Raw genomic sequence first — 18852 nt, forward strand, 5'->3', positions numbered from 1 at the left:
AACTCTTTCACACCACAGGTTTGAGTGATTGTTTCTCATCGACTCACAGGTGCCCAGACGTTTCATCAGACTAATGCCCTTTGGTAAACATGTGATGGAAAAACAATCTAATCCTTTCTTTAAAAAAAAAACTGCAACCTTAAAGTTGCCGAGAATAAACTTCTGCTCATGTTTAAGTTTAAAATAATATAATCAATATAAAATTTGACCGATGCGCAATGGTATTAAATAATTCAATAGCAGTTGTTGAGTATATTTTCTAGGGTTTCGACCGGAAATGTCGAACTTCCTTTTGCCTCCACAGATGCTGCCTGACTAGTTTGAGTTTGTCTGAGTTTTTATACTCTTTCAAGAGTAAAACAATTTCTATCCGCAAGACCTAATAATTAGGCCTGAAGAAGGATCTCGACCCGAATCATCACGTATTCCTTTCCTCCAGAGATGCTGCCTGACCGTTGAGTTACTCCTGCAATTTGGGTCCAACTTCAGTGTAAACCAGTACTTGCAGTTCCTGCCTACACATTTTGTCTGCTCCACTGCGAAACCTCCTCAAGGTATGTCTACTTTGAAGGCGTTCTCTTCCTCTCTCTGACGGGGGATCGGCAACATCCTCTCCAAGTCTGCAGAAGGGTTCTGACCCGAAACGTGACCTGTTCCTTTTCTCCAGAGATGCTGCCTGACCTGCTGATTTACCCCAGGTTTTTGTGTCCATCTACCAATTACCACTGTTTACATTGTTTTATTTTGTTGAGTGGCAATATCATTCTTTTTTTTGGAATTACCATCTAATTCTTTCCCCGTGGACTGGAGGTGATAATCAGGTAGATGTTTAATGATCTCAGCATGAAGAATCTCAATAGTTTGTAAAATAGCTGCTTATTAAGATGTCTAATAGCACTGAGGAATAGCAGTGCTAGAAAATCTGAGATAATGGCTTACACGATGCATAGTTTTATAATTAAAAACATTTCAGTAACAATCAAGTTTGGAGAACTTTAGTGCTAAGAAATCTTTTGGTTGAGTTTAGAGATACAGCGTGGAAACAGACCCTTTGGTCTGCACCAACTAGTGATCCCCGCACACTAACACTATCCTACACACTAGTGACAATTTAACATTTTACATTTATACCAAGCCAATTAACCTATAAAAACGTGTACGTCTTTAGATGTGGGAGGAAACCCAAGATCTCTGAGGAAACCCGCACAGGTCATGGGCAGAACGTACAAACTCCGTACAGACAAGCACCTGCAGTCAGGATTGAACCCAGGTCTCTGGTGCTGTAAGGCAGCAACTCTACCGCTGCACCACTGTGCCTCACTTTTGGTCTCATTTGGATGACATAGTTGTGGTTTTTCATCGAAATGGTGGCCCTTGACCAACACACTAGTACTGAATGATATTCTTATCTTCCCACATTGGAAAAGGACGGCTAGCTAAACATTTTATGGTTGTGATGTACATTGTTTTTAATCAAACAAAATCAAACGTCTATCTGTTTTAATCAGACGTTTATTTGATAAACGTCAAATTTATAGATACCTAAAATGTGCTTAAACCTAAAATCAAAGAACTGCAGATGCTGGTCAATACACAAAAGGACACAAAGTGCTGGAGTAACTCAACAGATCAGGCAGCATTTCTGGAGAACATGGATAGGTGACGTTTGGTGTTGGGACTCTGCGTTAGACATTGTCGGGGGGGGAGGGGGGAAAGGAAGATGGAAAATGGGAGAGGCAGGACACAGTGAGGCAGGTATCAGGTCGACTCGCGTGAGAGGAGATTTTGACAAGCAGTTGGTTGGAACAAAGACCAGAGATAAGACCCAAAGGTACGAGACAGGTTTAGAGATGTGGATTTTGAAGCCAGGTGGTGAAAAGTAGTAGGAGGGGGGGGGGGGGAGTGTAGATGGGAAAAAAGGTGGGAGTCCAGGTGGGGCATATGGAGGTAAAGTGGGGGGGGGGGGGGGGGGGGGGCTAGTGTGTTAAACCTATTGAATACAGTATATAATACAAACTAATACCAAGGCTATTCTTTCACGCTATATGACAGAATCATTTTTATGTCCAATGCTTGTGTTCATCATCATACAAGACCAGAAACGGGTGGTAAAATTTCAACATTACATTTTAATTGCTGCTAAGGGGAACACCAAAATCTCAGTTACTAATTAAACATTTACAGATACTCAAGCTTCACTAACCATTACCATACAATATTAATGAGCGATACATGGTTTTATGAATAAAGTAGCCTTTCCCGTTTAGCCCAGATGGATTAGAAATTGTTAAAAAAAGGTGGGTTGTAGTTTAGAGATACAGCGTGGAAACAGGCCCTTCGGCCCACCGAGTCCGCACCGACCAGCGATTCCCCCACACAAACACTGTCCTACACCCAATATGGACAATTTACAATTTTACCAAGCCAACTAACCTACAGCCCTGTACTTCTTTGGAGTGCGGGCGGAAACCAGGGATCCTGGAGAAAACTCACGCAAGTCAGGGGGAAGAACGTACAGACAGCACCCGTAATCAGGATCGAACCAGGGTCTCTGACGCTGTAAGGCAGCATCTCTACCACTGCACCACCCTGCAGTTAGCGGATGTTTCCTTCGTTGTTTCAAACTTAAAAAAAAATGTTTTATTGTATCAAACTGCCAGAGGAGGTAGTTGAGGCTGGGACTATCCCAACATTTAAGATAGTTAGACAGGTACATGGATAGGGCAGGTTTGGAGGGATATGGACCAAACCACGGGCAGGTGGGTCTAGTGTAGCTGGGACATTGGTGGTCGGTGTGGGCAAGTTGGGCCAAAGGGTGTTTCCATACTGTATCACTCTATGACTCTGAAGCATACCCTTTCAATTACTATCAATTCATAAAATAAATTCTATGTTGGTGCAAAATTTGTGCAACAAGATATCTTGTCGTGTGTCCTGACCATCCTGTCAATGGTCTCAGCAATTAAGCTTATTTATTTCTCCCCAAGTTAGGTCTTTATTCTTTGGAGCGCAGAAGGTTAAGGGGGGACATGATAGAGGTCTTTAAAATGATGAGAGGGATAGACAGAGTTGACGTGGATAAGCTTTACCCATTGAGAGTAGGGACGATTCAAACAAGAGGACATGATTTGAGGATTAAGGGACAGAAGTTTAGGGATAACATGAGGGGGAACTTCTTTACTCAGAGAGTGGTAGCTGTGTGGAATGAGCTTCTAGTGGAAGTGGTGGAGGCAGGTTCGATTTTATAATTTAAAAATAAATTGGATAGGTATATGGACGGGAAAGGAATGGAGGGTTATGGTCTGAGTGCAGGTAGATGGGACTAGGGGAAAATAAGTCTTCGGCACGGACTGGAAAGGCCGAGATGGCCTGTTTTCCATACTGTAATTGTTATATGGTTATAACAATGGATATTTTTAGGGAAGAGATAGATAGATTATTGGTTAGTACAGGTATCGGGGGTTATGGGGAGAAGGCAGGAGAATGGTGTTAGGAGGGAGCAGTACACTTGATGTGCCGAATGGTCCTACAACTTATGAACTCAATTGTTGGTCGAATGTGATGCCAGAGTTCAAATTGTTCCCCTTCTGGGCAAAGGGGCTGAATGGCATTTTACGGACAAAGTTCTCTGAGAATATTCGACCAACAATAAATGCTATTAAAGTTTTAATGATGTAAAGCATATACAATTTTTACGTTATTTTCTCTCTCTCATCTGTTGCCCTCTGCTGCATTTCTCCTCAGATTCTGGTGAACTTCTACCGCTGCACCATCGAGAGCATCCTTACCAACTGTATCACAGTATGGTATGGCAATTGTTCTGTCTCCGACCGGAAAGCATTGCAGAGGGTGGTGAAAATTGCCCAATGCATCACCGGTTCCTCACTCCCCTCCATTGAGTCCGTCCAAAGCAAGCGTTGTCTGCGAAGGGCGCGCAGCATCGTCAAGGACTGCTCTCACCCCAACCCTAGACTGTTTACCCTCCTCCTATCCGGGAGGCGCTACAGGTCTCTCCGTTGCCAGACCAGCAGGTCCAGGAACACCTTCTTCCTTGTGGCTGTTACATTACTCAACTCTGCACCTTGGTGATCACCCCCCCCCCCCCCCACCCCGACACTCCTTCCCCCAGAAAAATTGTACTACTACTGTATGTACATATATATTGCTCATTATTCTATGTTCGCTCTTCTAGGGAGATGCTAACTGCATTTCGTTGTCTCTGTACTGTACACTGCACAATGACAATAAAGATTGAGTCTGAATCTGAAATTGACCCAGGGGACGAGAGCAAGCAGCTGGTTTCACAAAGCTGCACAACGCTGATGACTTATAGTAATGGTAGCAGCTGATGGTCTGGTTTCAACTTGATGTGTTTGGTAATTTACATAGTAACAATGACAAGCAATATTAACCATAAATTCTGGACCATTGCAAAAACAGTTAGCCTGGAACTAGTCATTTTATGCAAATAGATTACTGAAAACAGAATATATCCTGTGCCAACATAACATAACAAGTTCAAGTTTATTGTCATGTGTCCCTGATAGGTCAATGAAATTCTTGCTTGGCTTCAGCACACAGAACATAATAGGCATTGACTACAAAACACATGAATAAATAAACTGATAAAAGTGCAAATAACAAATAATGGGTTATTAATGTTCAGAGTTTTGTCCGAGCCAGGTTTAATTGCCTGATGGCTGTGGGGAAGTAGCTATTCCTGAACCTGGTTGTTGCAGTCTTCAGACTCCTCTACCTTCTACCTGAAGGTAGCAGGGAGATGAGTGTGTGGCCAGGATGGTGTGGGTCTTTGATGATACTGCCAGCCTTTTTGAGGCAGCGACTTCGATAAATTCCCTCGATGGAAGGAAGGTCAGAGCCGATAATGGACTGGGCAGTGTTTACTACTTTTTGTAGTCTCTTCCTCTCCAGGGCGCTCAAGTTGCCGAACCAAGCCACGATGCAACCGGTCAGCATGCTCTCTACTGTGCACCTGTAGAAGTTAGAGAGAGTCCTCCTTGACAAACCGACTCTCCGTAATCTTCTCAGGAAGTAGAGGCGCTGAGGTGCTTTCTTGATAATTGCATCAGTGTTCTCTAAACCAGGAAAGATCTTCAGAGATATGCACGCCCAGGAATTTGAAGCTCTTGACCCTTTCAATCATTGACCCGTTGATATAAACGGGACTGTGGGTCCCCATCCTACTCCTTCCAAAGTCCACAATCAGTTCCTTGGTTTTGCTGGTGTTGAGGGCCAGGTTATTGTGCTGGCACCATATGGGCAGTTGCTCGATCTCTCTTCTATACTCGGACTCATCCCCATCAGTGATACGTCCCACGACAGTGATGTCGTCAGCGAACTTGATGATGGAGTTCGCACTATGACCGGCTACGCAGTCATGAGTATAGAGTGACAGCCAAATAGAATACCATTTCCCTGTGAAATTTTAATGTATGTACTTAGGTAATCACGGTGGCACAGAGGTAGAGTTGCTGCCTTACAGCGAATGCAGCGCCGGAGACCAGGGTTTGATCCCGATTACGGGTGCTGTGTGTACGGAGTTTGTACGTTCAGCCCGTGAACTGCCTGGGTTTACTCCGAGATCTTCGGTTTCCTCCCACACTCCAAAGACGTACAGGTTTGTGGGTTAATTGGCTTGGTAAATGTAAAAATTGTCCCTAGTGGGTGTAGGATAGTGTTAATGTGCGGGGATCGCTGGTGAGCGCGGACCCGGTGGGCCGAAGGGCCTGTTTCCATACTGTATCTGTAAACTAAACTAAAAAACTCAAACTACTGTAGCTTACTATCTAATGCAAGACATCCCAGATTCTGCTCTGGGGGCTGTATCGGTCCACAAATATCAGCTAGTAGCAGTGTTTTAGGACAGTTGTGTCAACACACTGCAGCATGGAATGCTCTGGAAATCAGATGCCAACAGATAATGATCTCCCACTCCAGGCATGGCTCCTCATCCCATCGATCGAGAAGCTGGACACAATTCAGCTGCAGCCCTGCAATATTACCCCAGCCATTGTTGGTGAGTCCAACAATCCCCTCCATTTAAATGGGTTGAAAAGATAACAAAGACATGTTACTTTGATTCTTATCTCATTTCTAAATTATTTTATTGCTTTTAATAAATTTGTTAATAAATGTATCTAAAGTTTAAAAAAAAAAGGTTTTCAAGAATTACTGTCATTTAAATGTATTTCAAAGATCTGAATTCCAAAAGTGAGGTGGAAGTGAGCACTGGGTGGCACAGAGGCGCAGCGCCAGTGAACCAGGTTCGATCCTGACGACGGGTGCTGTCTGTATGGCTATTTCTTGGAGCAAAGAAGACTGGGGTGTATACAACTAAGTGGCATGGATGGGTACAGAGCAGGCATTTCTCTCCATAGCAGAGTTGTATACATAGATACATAGAAATTAAGTGCAGGAGTAGGCCATTCAGCCCTTCGAGCCTGCATCGTCATTCAATATGATCATGGCTGATCATCCAACTCAGTATCCCGTACCTGCCTTCTCTCCATACCCCCTGATCCCTTTAGCCACAAGGGCCACATCTAACTCCCTCTTAAATATAGCCAATGAACTGGCCTCAACTACCTACTGTGGCAGAGAGTTCCAGAGATTCACCACTCTGTGTGAAAAATGTTTTTCTCATCTCGGTCTTAAAAGATTTCCCCTTTATCCTTAAGCTGTGACTCCTTGTCCTGGACATAGAATACATAGACAATAGGTGCAGGAGTAATCCATTCGGCCCTTCGAGCCAGCACCGCCATTTAATGTGATCACGATCGTCCATAATCAATACCCCATTCCTACCTTCTCCCCATCTTCCTTGATTCCGCTAGCCCTAAAAGCTCTATCTAACTCTCTTTTGAATGCATCCAGTGATCGGCCTCCATTGCCTTCTGAATAAATTCACAACTCTCTGCGTGAAAACGTTTTTCCTCACACACATAGAAACATAGAAAATAGGTGCAGGAGTAGGCCATTCGGCCGTTCAATATGATCATGGCTGATCATCCAACTCCGTATCCTGTACCTGCCTTCTCTCCACACCCCCTTATCCCTTTAGCCACAAGGGCCACATCTAACTCCCTTTTAAATATAGCCAATGAACTGACCTAAACTATCTTCTGTGGCAGAGAATTCCAGAGATTCACCACTCTCCGTGTGAAAAATGTTTTTCTCATCTAGGTCCTAAAAGATTTCCCCCTTATCCTTAAACTGTGACTCCTAGTTCTGGACTTCCCAAACATCGGGAACAATCTTCCTGCATCTAGCCTGTCCAACCCCTTAAGAATTTTGTAAGTTTCTATAAGATCCCCCCTCAATCTTCTAAATTCTAGCGAGTACAAGCCGAGTTTATCCAGTCTTTCTTCATATGAAAGTCCTGACATCCCAGGAATCAGTCTGGTGAACCTTCTCTGTACTCCCTCTATGGCAAGAATGTATTTCCTCAGATTAGGATACGAAAACTGTACGTAATACTCCAGGTGTGGTTTCAACTGCAGTAGAACCTCCCTGCTCCTATACTCAAATCCTTTGGCTATGAATGTTAACATATCATTCGCTTTCTTCACTGCCTGCTGCACCTGCATGTCGACTTTCAATGACTGGTAATACCATGACACCCAGGTCTCGTTGCATCTCCCCTTTTCCTAATCGGCCACCATTCAGATAATAGTCTACTTTCCTGTTTTTGCCACCAAAGTGGATAACCTCACATTTATCCACATTATACTGCATCTGCCATGCTTTGCCCACTCACCCAGCCGATCCAAGTCACCTTGTAGCCTCCTCACAGCTAACACTGCCCCCCAGCTTTGTGTCATCCGCAAACTTGGAGATGTTGCATTCAATTCCCTCGTCCAAATCATTAATATATATATTGTAAATAGCTGGGGTCCCAGCACTGAACCTTGCGGTACCCCACTAGTCACTGCCTGCCATTGTGAAAAGGACCCGTTTACTCCTACTCTTTGTTTCCTGTCTGCCAGCCAGTTCTCTATCCACACCAATACTGAACACCCAATACCGTGTGCTTTAAGTTTGTATACTAATCTCTTATGTGGGACCTTGTTGAAAGCCTTCTGAAAGTCCAGATATAACACATCCACTGGTTCTCCCTTAACCACTTTACTAGCTAAATCCTCGAAAAATTCTATAAGATTCGTCAGACATGATTTACCTTTCATAAATCCATGCTGGCTTTGTCCAATGATTTCACCACTTTCCAAATGTGCTGCTATCCCATCTTTAATAACTGACTAGCAGTTTCCCCACTACCGATGTTAGACTAACTGGTCTGTAATTCCCCGTTTTCTCTCTCCCTCCCTTTTTAAAAAGTGGGGTTACATTAGCTACCCTCCAATCCTCAGGAACTACTCCAGAATCTAAAGAGTTTTGAAAAATTATCACTAATGCATCCACTATTTCTGGGGCTACTTCCTTGAGTACTCTGGGATGCAGCCTATCTGGCCCTGGGGATGTATCGGCCTTTAATCCATTCAATTTACCTAACACCACTTCCTGGCTAACCTGGATTTCACTCAGTTCCTCCATCTCATTTGACCCCCGGTCCCCTGCTATTTCCGGCAGATTATTTATGTCTTCCTTAGTGAAGACAGAACCAAAGTAGTTATTCAATTGGTCTGCCATGTCCTTGTTCTCCATGATCAATTCACCTGTTTCTGACTGCAAGGGACCTACATTTGTTTTAACTAATCTTTTGCTCTTCACATATCTATAAAAACTTTTGCAGTCAGTTTTTATGTTCCCTGCCAGTTTTCTTTCATAATCTATTTCCCCTTTCCTAATTAAGTCCTTTGTCCTCCTCTGCTGGACTCTGAATTTCTCCCAGTCCTCTCGTAGGCTGCTTTTTCTGGCTAATTTGTATGCTTCATCTTTTGTTTTGATACTATCCCTGATTTCCCTTGTTATCCACGGATGCACTACCTTCCCCGATTTATTCATTTGCCAAACTCGGATGAACAATTGTTGTAGTTCATCCATGCAGTCTTTAAATGTCTTCCATTGCATATCCACCATCAACCCTTTAAGAATCAATTGCCAGTCTATCTTGGCCAATTCACGTCTCATACCCTCAAAGTTACCTTTCTTTAAGTTCAGAACCCTTGTTTCTGAATTAATTATGTCACTCTCCACCCTAATGAAGAACTCAACCATATTATGTTCATATTATCTTGCCCAAGGGGTCTCGCACAACAAGACTGCTAACTAACCCTTCCTCATTACTCAATACCCAGTCTAGAGTAGACTGCTCTCTCGTTGGTTCCTCTACATGTTGGTTTGGAAAACTATCCCGCATACATTCCAAGAAATCTTCTTCCTCAGCAACCCTGCCAATTTGATTCACCCAATCTATATGTAGATTGGAGTCACCCATTATAACTGTTTTACTTTTGTTGCACGCATTTCTAATTTCCTGTTTGATGCCATCCCCAACTACACTACTACTGTTAGGTGGCCTGCACACAACTCTCACTACACCCCTCTGCCTCTCTGCTCACACATTTAAGAAACCCTTTCCCTTTAACTCCATCCTCGACAATCCCATTTGACATCTCAGTTCTAAATGGCCTACCCCTTATTCTTAAACTGTGGCCCCTGATTCTGCTCTTCCTCAACATCGGGAACATGTTTCCTGCATCTAGCTTGTCCAATCCCTTAAGAATGTATATGTTTCTATAAGATATCCTCTCATCCTTCTAAATTCCAGTGAATTCAAGCCCAGCTGCTCCATTCTCTCAGCATATGACAGTCCCGCCATCCCGGGAATTAACCTTGTGAACTTACGCTGCACTCCTTCAATAGTTATAATGGCCTTCCTCAAATTAGGAGACCAAAACTTCAGGTGTGGTCTCACCAGGGCCCTGTACAACTGCAGAAGGACCTCTTTGCTCCTATACTCAACTCCTCTTGTTATGACGGCCAACATGCCATGAGCTTTCTTCACTGCCTGCCATACCTGCATGCTTTCTTTAAATGACTGATGTACTAGGTCTCCCAGGTCTCATTGTACTTCTCCTTTTCCTATCCCGACACCATTCAGATAATAATCTGGCTTCTTGTTCTTACCACCAAAGTGGATAACCTCGCACTTATACACATTATACAGCATCTGCCTACTCACCCAGCCTATCCAAGTCACCCTGCATCCTCTTCACAGTTCACACTGCCACCCAACTTTGTGCCATCTGCAAATTTGCTAATGTTATATAGAAACATAGAAAGTTGTGTATGACTCCAGGTAATTGGTGCTATGGTTGACTCTGAACTGATCTGCAACTCACTCAGTTTGGCAGCCTCAGAGATGAGCATTCAATGTCGACCTTACCAATATCATGCAAATGAAGAGGAGGAAGACCTACACAAAAAAATATATTTTTTTAATTAATGCCACGAGGCTCAAACCAGATGGAATTGAAACCCTAATGTGATGAACTCCTCTGAAATAGTATAATAAAGACTCATGTGTTTGCTGAGTCCATAATAGAACATGGATAATGGATATACATTTGTAACAATACAATATAACTTTATTTGTCCCAGGAGGGAAATTGATCTGTTAACAGTCATCACAATTACAATAATACTTTATTAGACAAGTATGTTTTGCAACATACGAGGAATTTCATTTTCCAAGTCAGTCATACACATTAAAAGCAACAGATCACACAAAACACATTTTAACATAAACATCCATCACAGTGACTCCTCCACATTCCTCACAGTGATGGAAGGTGAAAAAAGGTTCAATCTCTTCCCTCCTTTGTTCTCCTGCGGTCAGAGGCCTCAAGCCCTCCGGTGCCGGGGCGATCTTGACTCCTGTAGCTGGTGGCGGGCCCTCCGCGTTGAGGCGATCAGCTCCTATATCGGGGGGGCGTCAGCTCCCCCACGCCGGACGATCGAACCACGCGTCATGTTGGTCAAACCTTCCGCGACGTTGGAGCTCCCAACATCCCAGTAAAGTCCGCAGGCCACGGTTGGAGCGATCCCACGCAGGAGATGAACTCCAATGTAAGTCCACGCCCCGTGGTGGGGCCCAAGGTCAATCCAAGGAGGCCTCCAGCACCATCGATGTCGGCCGCAGAATGCGATCCAAAAATTAATCGCATCTCCGGCATGGTAAGAAACTGGAAAAAAAAGTTTCCTTCCACCCCCTCCCCCCACATAAAACAAACCGGAGAAAATTGACACAAACTTTTAACACACACTAAAACTAAAAAGACGGAAAATCAATCAGACTGCCATCTAGTCAAAAAGACTATACATGAATACAATCAAACCATCCACACTGCACAGATAAAGGACAAAGGGTGCAAGATAAAGTCCAAATAAAGACCATTCAGAGCACTCCAATGTGGTAGATAAGAAGTCAGGACCATACTCTAGCTGGTGAGAAGACTGTTCAGTTGCTGAATAAAAGGTGGGAAAAAACGTTCCCTGAATCTGGAGGTGTGCGTTTTCACACTTCTGTACCTCGTGTCTGAGGAAGAGGGAGTGACTGGTGTAACACTGGTCCTTGATTGTGCTGCTGGCCTTGTGGATAACAAGTAAAGTGTAGATGGAGTCAATGGAAGGGTTGGTATGTGAGGGCTATGTCCGCAACTCTCTGCAATGTCACGTGGTCTTGTATGGAGCTGTTTCCCAAACCATGCTGTAATGCATCCCCATAATATGTTTAAATAATTTATAAAGTCACTTGGTGGAGTTTTATAAGTATTTTGTCAAGATAATCATACCTCTTAGTATTCATCAAGCCTTCCAGCTCCTTGGATTTCTGAGTGGCTTTCTTTAGCACTTCCTCGGGAATACTTGCTAATTTGGCGACATTGAGACCATAACTCCGAGCAGCAGCCCCCTCAGTCAGCTGATAGAGGAAAGTGATCGATTCAGGCTGAAGTTCCTCCGCTGATCCTACAGGATTAAAAGGCCACTTGTCAATTAATCCTCTCCAGAGCCAACAATTAAAGCAGATGTTTGGCATTAAAGGGTAAATGGGTCTTTCGGTGTCAGAAAAAATAAGCATAATCCATGTACAAGTCTAGCATAAACAAGGAAGCAAACCACTTCCTCTCCCGCCGGTCTTTAATAGAAGATTTTTTGATGGAAGCTACACGCAGTTTTGCTGACAAAACATGAACTGAGTCAGATTCCAAAACCTTAGCGACCCCTGTTCTCTGGTAGTCTGAAGAGGGGTTTCGACCCAAGGCGTCATCTATTAATTTCTCCACTGAGTTACTCCAGCATTTTGTGTCCACCTCAGGTTTCTTAGGTGGATTTGGTTATTCACATTTATTGTTATGCTATGTCAGTATTTTATTTAACAAAAAAATAGCTCTAATGAAATTGGAAAAGGTTAAATCTAAACTAACTAGAAAGAAGCATATACATTAAACAGCCTTTTAGCAGTGTGGTGCCTTAAATGTTTTTGTCAACACCATTTTGGTCACAGGCATATTAAAAGAGATCACACTTGTCAGGAAAAATCAAGGGCATATTCTCTTTGTTTCCATGTATAAAAACAAGCAAATTAGAAAGAACTATTCCTCCCCACTGTTCATCATCATCCTCGAATCATGGAGTGATACCGCGTGGAAAGCCCTTGGGCCCAACTTGTCCACACCGGCCAACAAGTCCCAGATATACCAGTCCCACCTGCCCATGTTTGGCCCACAGCACTCCAAACCTGCCCTATCCATGTAATACCTTAACCATTTGATTAGTATATTTTGTTTCCAACAGGATGTAATGTAGTGAAGCCTGGTACAGCCCCTGTCCCTAATATCATAGTGAGTCTGTGACTAATCAATAACATTAAGCATGCACACCACGCTAAAGCAAACACTGGCAAATTTAAGGCCTCACACACCCCCATGAAATGCTTCTCCAGTTGTTCTACAATGCTGAGAACTATATTCTGCACTCTGTATCTCCCCCTTTGCTCTCTCTGCTGTACTTGAGTTTGAATCAACTGTACTTTAGTATGGTGCACCTGATCTCTTTGGATAGCATACAGAACACTGCAGTACCTCAGTACAATTGACAATAATAAACCAAATCTCTATTTCCCATGTTATTACAAGGATGTCTTCATCTTTTGCTGTCCTGAAGACAGCTTCATTCACTACCTTAGATATGTCCTTTGCCTTAACAAAAGGAATTCTTTATGTCCTTTGCCCATCTCACCAATTATTAAAGAAATGGAAAGAGTTGCTAGAGCTAAAAAGAGATTAAATAATATGATGCTTTCGGAAGTTATTAAAAAATTGAGGTTAATGTATCAGTTCCAAATTCTTTCATTCCATGCATCAGAGGCATAATCTTCCCACTCACCGACAGCTCAGTGTGGGAGCAAGCCTGGTTTACAGGGGTCACAGCTTGACATACCAACCAAGTACCCGATTCTTCCACCGGGATTACCTACTGGGATTGCGGGCATTGGTCATAGTTATTTCTAGATGGGTATCTGATACCATGTATTTGCTTATGTTAAAGAACCAGGAATAAATATGTTTAAGAAGGAACTGCAGATGCTGGAAAATTGAATGCAGAAACTGAGCGGGTGAGGCGGCATCTATGGAGCGAAGGAAATAGGCAATGTTTCAGGTCGAAACCCTTCTTCAGACTGATGTGAGGGTGGGAGGGGTGGGAAGAAGAAAGCAAGAGGCGGAGACAGTGGGCTGAGGGAGAGCTGAGAAGGAGGGAGAAAGCAGGGACAACCTGAAATTAGAGAAGTCAATGTTCATACCGCTGGGGTGCAAACTGCCCAAGCAAAATATGAGGCGCTGCTCCTCCAATTTACGGTGGTCCTCACTCTGGCCATGGAGGAGGCCCAGGACAGAAAGGTCGGATTAGGAATGGGAGGGGGAGTTGAAATGCTGAGCCACCGGGAGATCAGGTTGGTTATTGCGAACCGAGCGAAGGTGTTCAGCAAAGCAATCGCCAAGCCTACGCTTGGTCTCACCAATGTAGAGCAGCTGACATCTAAAGCAATGGATGCAATAGATGAGGTTGGAGGAGTTGCAGGTGAACCTCTGTTGCACCTGGAAAGACTGCTTGGGTCCTTGAATGGAGTCAAGGGGGAAGGTGAAGCGACAAGTGTAGCATTTCTTGCGGTTGCAATGGAAAGTGCCCGTCTATGGCAAAGAATTCCACAGGTTCACCACCCTGTACAGAGTTTGTACCTTCTCCCCATGGCCTGTGTGGGTTTTCTCCAAGATCTTCAGTTTCCTCCCACACTCCAAAGACGTACAGGTTTGTAGATTAATTGACTTGGTATAAATATAAATTGTTCCGTGTGTGTAGGATAGTGTTATTGTGTGGGGATTGCTGGTCGGTACGGACTCGGTGAGACAAAGAGCCTATTTCTCCAAACTAAACTAAAGAACAAAACTACCTGTATATAAATCTAAATCTTAATGTGCTCAGGGACCCAGTAGCATTATTTAGAGCCAAGACATATGCCATGTGTGCAAGTAACACTCAGTTAGGTGCATTACTTTAATCAAAATTAACAGTAATAATTTTCTCTAAGATACATGGTTGACGTTTTCTTTTTGTTGCATTTTCTGGCATTTAGGAGTTTGTTCTAATTCAGTTTTCCAAGTTCAAATAATTTTTGTAGAAAATGTTTCAGATTTTTTCATTGCAAAATTAAATGGAGCCATGGAAACCTCTCTAATTCAAACCATATTATCTGTTGAATGAGGTAGTGCTAACCTAGTTCTTCAGCGTACTTAAACCAGTGCAACGTACAAAACTGTTAAGCAGACATTGAGAATTAACAGATGTAGTCATTTCTGGCCTACTTTACATTAATAGTCTCTGGGCTCAAGGGTCTGTATCTCTGATGTCCTAGAATTCAACCACTCCCTTTCCAGTTCACTGTCCTGGCCAGCTGCTGCCTTCTATAATATTACATGTTACTGTACTGGGCTGTTCCTGCCGCTGGAAATTGAGAAACTGAACTGGAATCACCACATGCAACTATTGCTACAATTATAGCCATAGAGTGATACAGTGTGGAAAACAGGCCCTTCGGCCCAACTTGCCCACACCGACCAAACATGCCCCAGCTACACTCGTCCCACCTGCCCGCCTTTGGTCCATATCCCTCCAAACCTGTCCTATCTATGTACTTGGCTAAACTGTTTGGAGGTACACAAAAATGCTGGAAAAACTCAGCGGGTGCAGCAGCATCTATGGAGCGAAGGAAATAGGCAACGTTTCGGGCCAAAACCCTTCTTCAGATAAACCCTTCTTCCATAGATGCTACTGCACCCGCTGAGTTTCTCCAGCATTTTTGTGTACCTTCGATTTTCCAGCATCTGCTAGTTCCTTCTTAAATGTTTGGATAGTCCCTGCCTCAACTACCTCCTCTGGACGCTTGCTACCATAAAACATTTTGAAAAAGGTTGAAACAATGGAGGAAACTGCAGCTGACTGCAGGGCTAGCACGGTGGTGCAGTGGTAGAGTAGCTGCCTTACAGCGCCAGAGACCCGGTGTCGATCTTGACTGCTGTCTGTACGTTCTCCCCCTGACTTGCGTCAGTTTTCTCCAGGATCCCCAGTTTCCTCCCACACTCCAAAGAGGCACAGGTTAATTGGCTTGGTAAAATTGTAAATTGTCCCTAATGTGCTTTGAACAGTGTAAGTGTGTGGGGGTCACTGGTCGGTGCGGACTTGGTGGGCCGAAGGGCCTGCTTCCATGCGGTATCTCTAAACTAAACTAAACAAACATTTAATCCAGAAGCTGGTGCCTATTCAGCAACCTACAAGAAGCATTTCCTAAGTATGCTGGGCTTTCTACACTTCTTTTTACTGTCCTCAGGCATTCTCCACTGCAGAAAGATATTGAATTAGAATAGAGAAAAAAAACAGCACAAGAACAGATCCACAATGTCTGTACCAAACATGATATCAAGAGAAACTAATCTCATCTGACTGCACATGAATCCATCTCCCTCCATTCTCTGACTTTGCTCTCCATGCAGCTTCATAACATGTCATAGGCTGGACAGTGGCAGAATATGCAAGTCCCGTCTGGAGCCGCTCTAATCATGCACGCAAGGTGGGCTCTGCATTGAACACCGCCTGCAGGAAAACCACAGGATACCTGACGCCGACAAAGGTTGAACATCTGTACGAGCTGGCAGGCATCGATGAACCATCTCGAAGACATGATCGGGCAGCTGCAGTAGAACGCTTCAATGCGGACACAGACCCCCACCATCCCATGCACAATCACCAACATGCCAAGAAACGCCTGAAGAGTCGCAACAGCTTCATGGAACCACAGCCAACTATACCAGGCACCAAAAGCAAACACAATTGGCACCAGGACACCACCTGCTTTATACTACCTGGAAAGCCACAAACCACCTCCGCACTGGAGTGGGACGTTGCAGACTCAACCTGAAGAAGTGGGGCCTCTCGAACCCTGACAAGTGCAACTGTGGAGAGGTACAGACAAAGCCCACCTACTGACTTGTGGCGGAGAGGCATGCACTGCGGACAATCTCCACAGAGGCACAGATGTGGCACTGGCCGTGGCAAAAAGATGGCAGAACGTCGTCTGACTCACGAGCGAACGATACGCTGGACAACAGAACACGATGCACTACAACCACCTCACCTGATACACTGGGGAATTGTTAAGCCATGGACAATTACAATTTGGAATGTCTCCAATGAAGAGTGCTATCCACTCCAGCAATATAGAAAACAGGTGCAGGAGTAGGCCATTCGGCCCTTCGAGCCAGCATTCATTCAATATGATCATGGCTGATCATCCAGAATCAGTACCCTGCTCCGGCTTTTTCCCCATATCCCATGATTCCGTTAGCCCTAAGAGCGAAATCGAACTCTCTCTTGAAACCATCCAGAGAATTGGCCTCCACTGCCTTCTGTGGCAGACAATTCCTCAGATTCACAAATATTATTTGGAAATAAAAAGTCATCAAGCTGAAATAATTAGTGTCTCCATTGATGCTGCCTGACTTATGATTTTCAGCATCTATAATATTCTGCTTTCACCCTTGATTCTGAAAATTATCAATTATAAAAGATCTCACATGTACATTGATCCGAGTCAGCATGGATTTACGAAGGGGAAATCATGCTTGACTAATCTTCTGGAATTTTTTGAAGATGTAACTAGGGAAATGGACAAGGGAGAGCCAGTGGATGTAGTGTACCTGGACTTTCAGAAAGCATTTGATAAGGTCCCACATAATAATAATAATAATAATAATAATAATAATAATAATAATAATACATTTTATTTATGGGCGCCTTTCAAGAGTCTCAAGGACACCTTACAAAAATGTAGCAGATAGAGGAAAAACATGTAAGGGGAATGAAATAAATAGTAGAGACATGACTAGTACACAAAGTAAAGACAGAATTCAATTCAAAACACAATATGAGGCAATTAATGCACAGATGAAAAGGGAGGGGGACGTGGGGCTAAGGATAGGCAGAGGTGAAGAGATGAGTCTTGAGGCAGGACTGGAAGATGGTGAGGGACACGGAATTGCAGATCAGTTGGGGGAGGGAGTTCCAGAGCCTGTGAGCTGCCCTGGAGAAGGCTCTGTCCCCAAAACTGCGGAGGTTGGACTTGTGGATGGAGAGGAGACCGGCTGATGTGGATCTGAGGGACCGTGAGGGTTGGTAGGGGGAGAGGAGATCAGTGAGATATGCGGGGGCCAGATGTTGGAGGGCTTTGTAGGTGAGGACCAGGATTTTGTAGGTGATCCGGTGGGAGATGGGAAGCCAGTGAAGTTGTTTGAGGACTTGAGTGATGTGATGCCAGGATTTGGTGTGGGTGATGAGTCGGGCGGCTGCGTTCTGGACCAGTTGGAGTCGGTTGATGTAGGTGGAGCTGATGCCAAGGAGAAGTGAGTTGCAATAGTCCAGTCGGGAGGAGATGAAGGCATGGATGAGTCTTTCAGCAGCGGGAGGTGTGAGAGAGGGTCTGAGTTTGACGATGTTGCGGAGATGAAAGAAGGAGGTTTTAATGACATGGCGGATGTGTGGCTCAAGGGAGAGGGTGGAATCAAAGATCACGCAAAGGTGGCGGGCCTGGGGAGATGGGGAGACAGTGGTGCCGTCGATGGTCAGAGTGGGGTTATTGATTTTGCTGAGTGTGGCTTTGGAGCCTATGAGGAGGAATTCTGTCTTATCGCTGTTGAGTTTGAGGAAGTTATGTTGCATCCAGGTTTTTATAGCTGACAAACAGGAGTTGATATGGGAGAGGGGGTTGTGGGGGGATTTGGTGCTGAGGTAGATCTGGGTGTGATCGGCGTAACAGTGGAAGTCCAGGTTGAAGTGGCGGAGTATCTGACCAAGGGGGAGGATGTAGATGTACAATGGGATCTGGGGGTCCATGTACATCAGCCTATGAAAGTAAGCATGCAGGTACAGCAGGCAGTGAAGAAAGCGAATGGCATGTTGGCCTTTATAACAAGAGGAATCGAATATAGGAGCAAAGAGGTCCTTCTGCAGTTGTACAGAGCCCTAGTGAGACCACACCTGCAGTATTATATGCAGTTTTGGTCCCCTAATTTGAGGGAGGACATTCTTGCTATTGAGGGAGTGCAGCATAGGTTTACAAGGTTAATTCCCGGGATGACGGGACTGTCATATGCTGAGAGAATGGAGCAGCTGGGCTTGTACACTCTGGAGTTTAGAAGGATGAGAGGGAATCTAATTTAAACCTATAAGATTGTTAAGGGCTTGGACACCCTAGAGGCAGGAAGCATGTTCCCGATGTTGGGGGAGTCCAGAACCAGGGGCCACAGTTTAAGAATAAGGATT

At 44.2% G+C, this 18852-nt stretch overlaps 1 protein-coding gene across 1 annotated transcript in view; it reads right to left on the minus strand.

The window, feature by feature from the left end:
- msh3 (mutS homolog 3 (E. coli)) overlaps positions 1 to 18852 on the minus strand; it is a 236998-nt gene that overhangs the window by 11124 nt on the left and 207022 nt on the right. Inside the window, exon 23 of the mRNA XM_055630464.1 lies at positions 11775 to 11949. Coding sequence (XP_055486439.1) covers positions 11775 to 11949 — 175 coding nt within the window. The remainder of the gene's footprint in view (positions 1 to 11774; positions 11950 to 18852) is intronic.

The sequence above is a fragment of the Leucoraja erinacea genome, chromosome 3 (assembly GCF_028641065.1).
Source record: "Leucoraja erinacea ecotype New England chromosome 3, Leri_hhj_1, whole genome shotgun sequence".
In the NCBI taxonomy this organism is placed as follows: Eukaryota; Metazoa; Chordata; class Chondrichthyes; order Rajiformes; family Rajidae; genus Leucoraja; species Leucoraja erinaceus.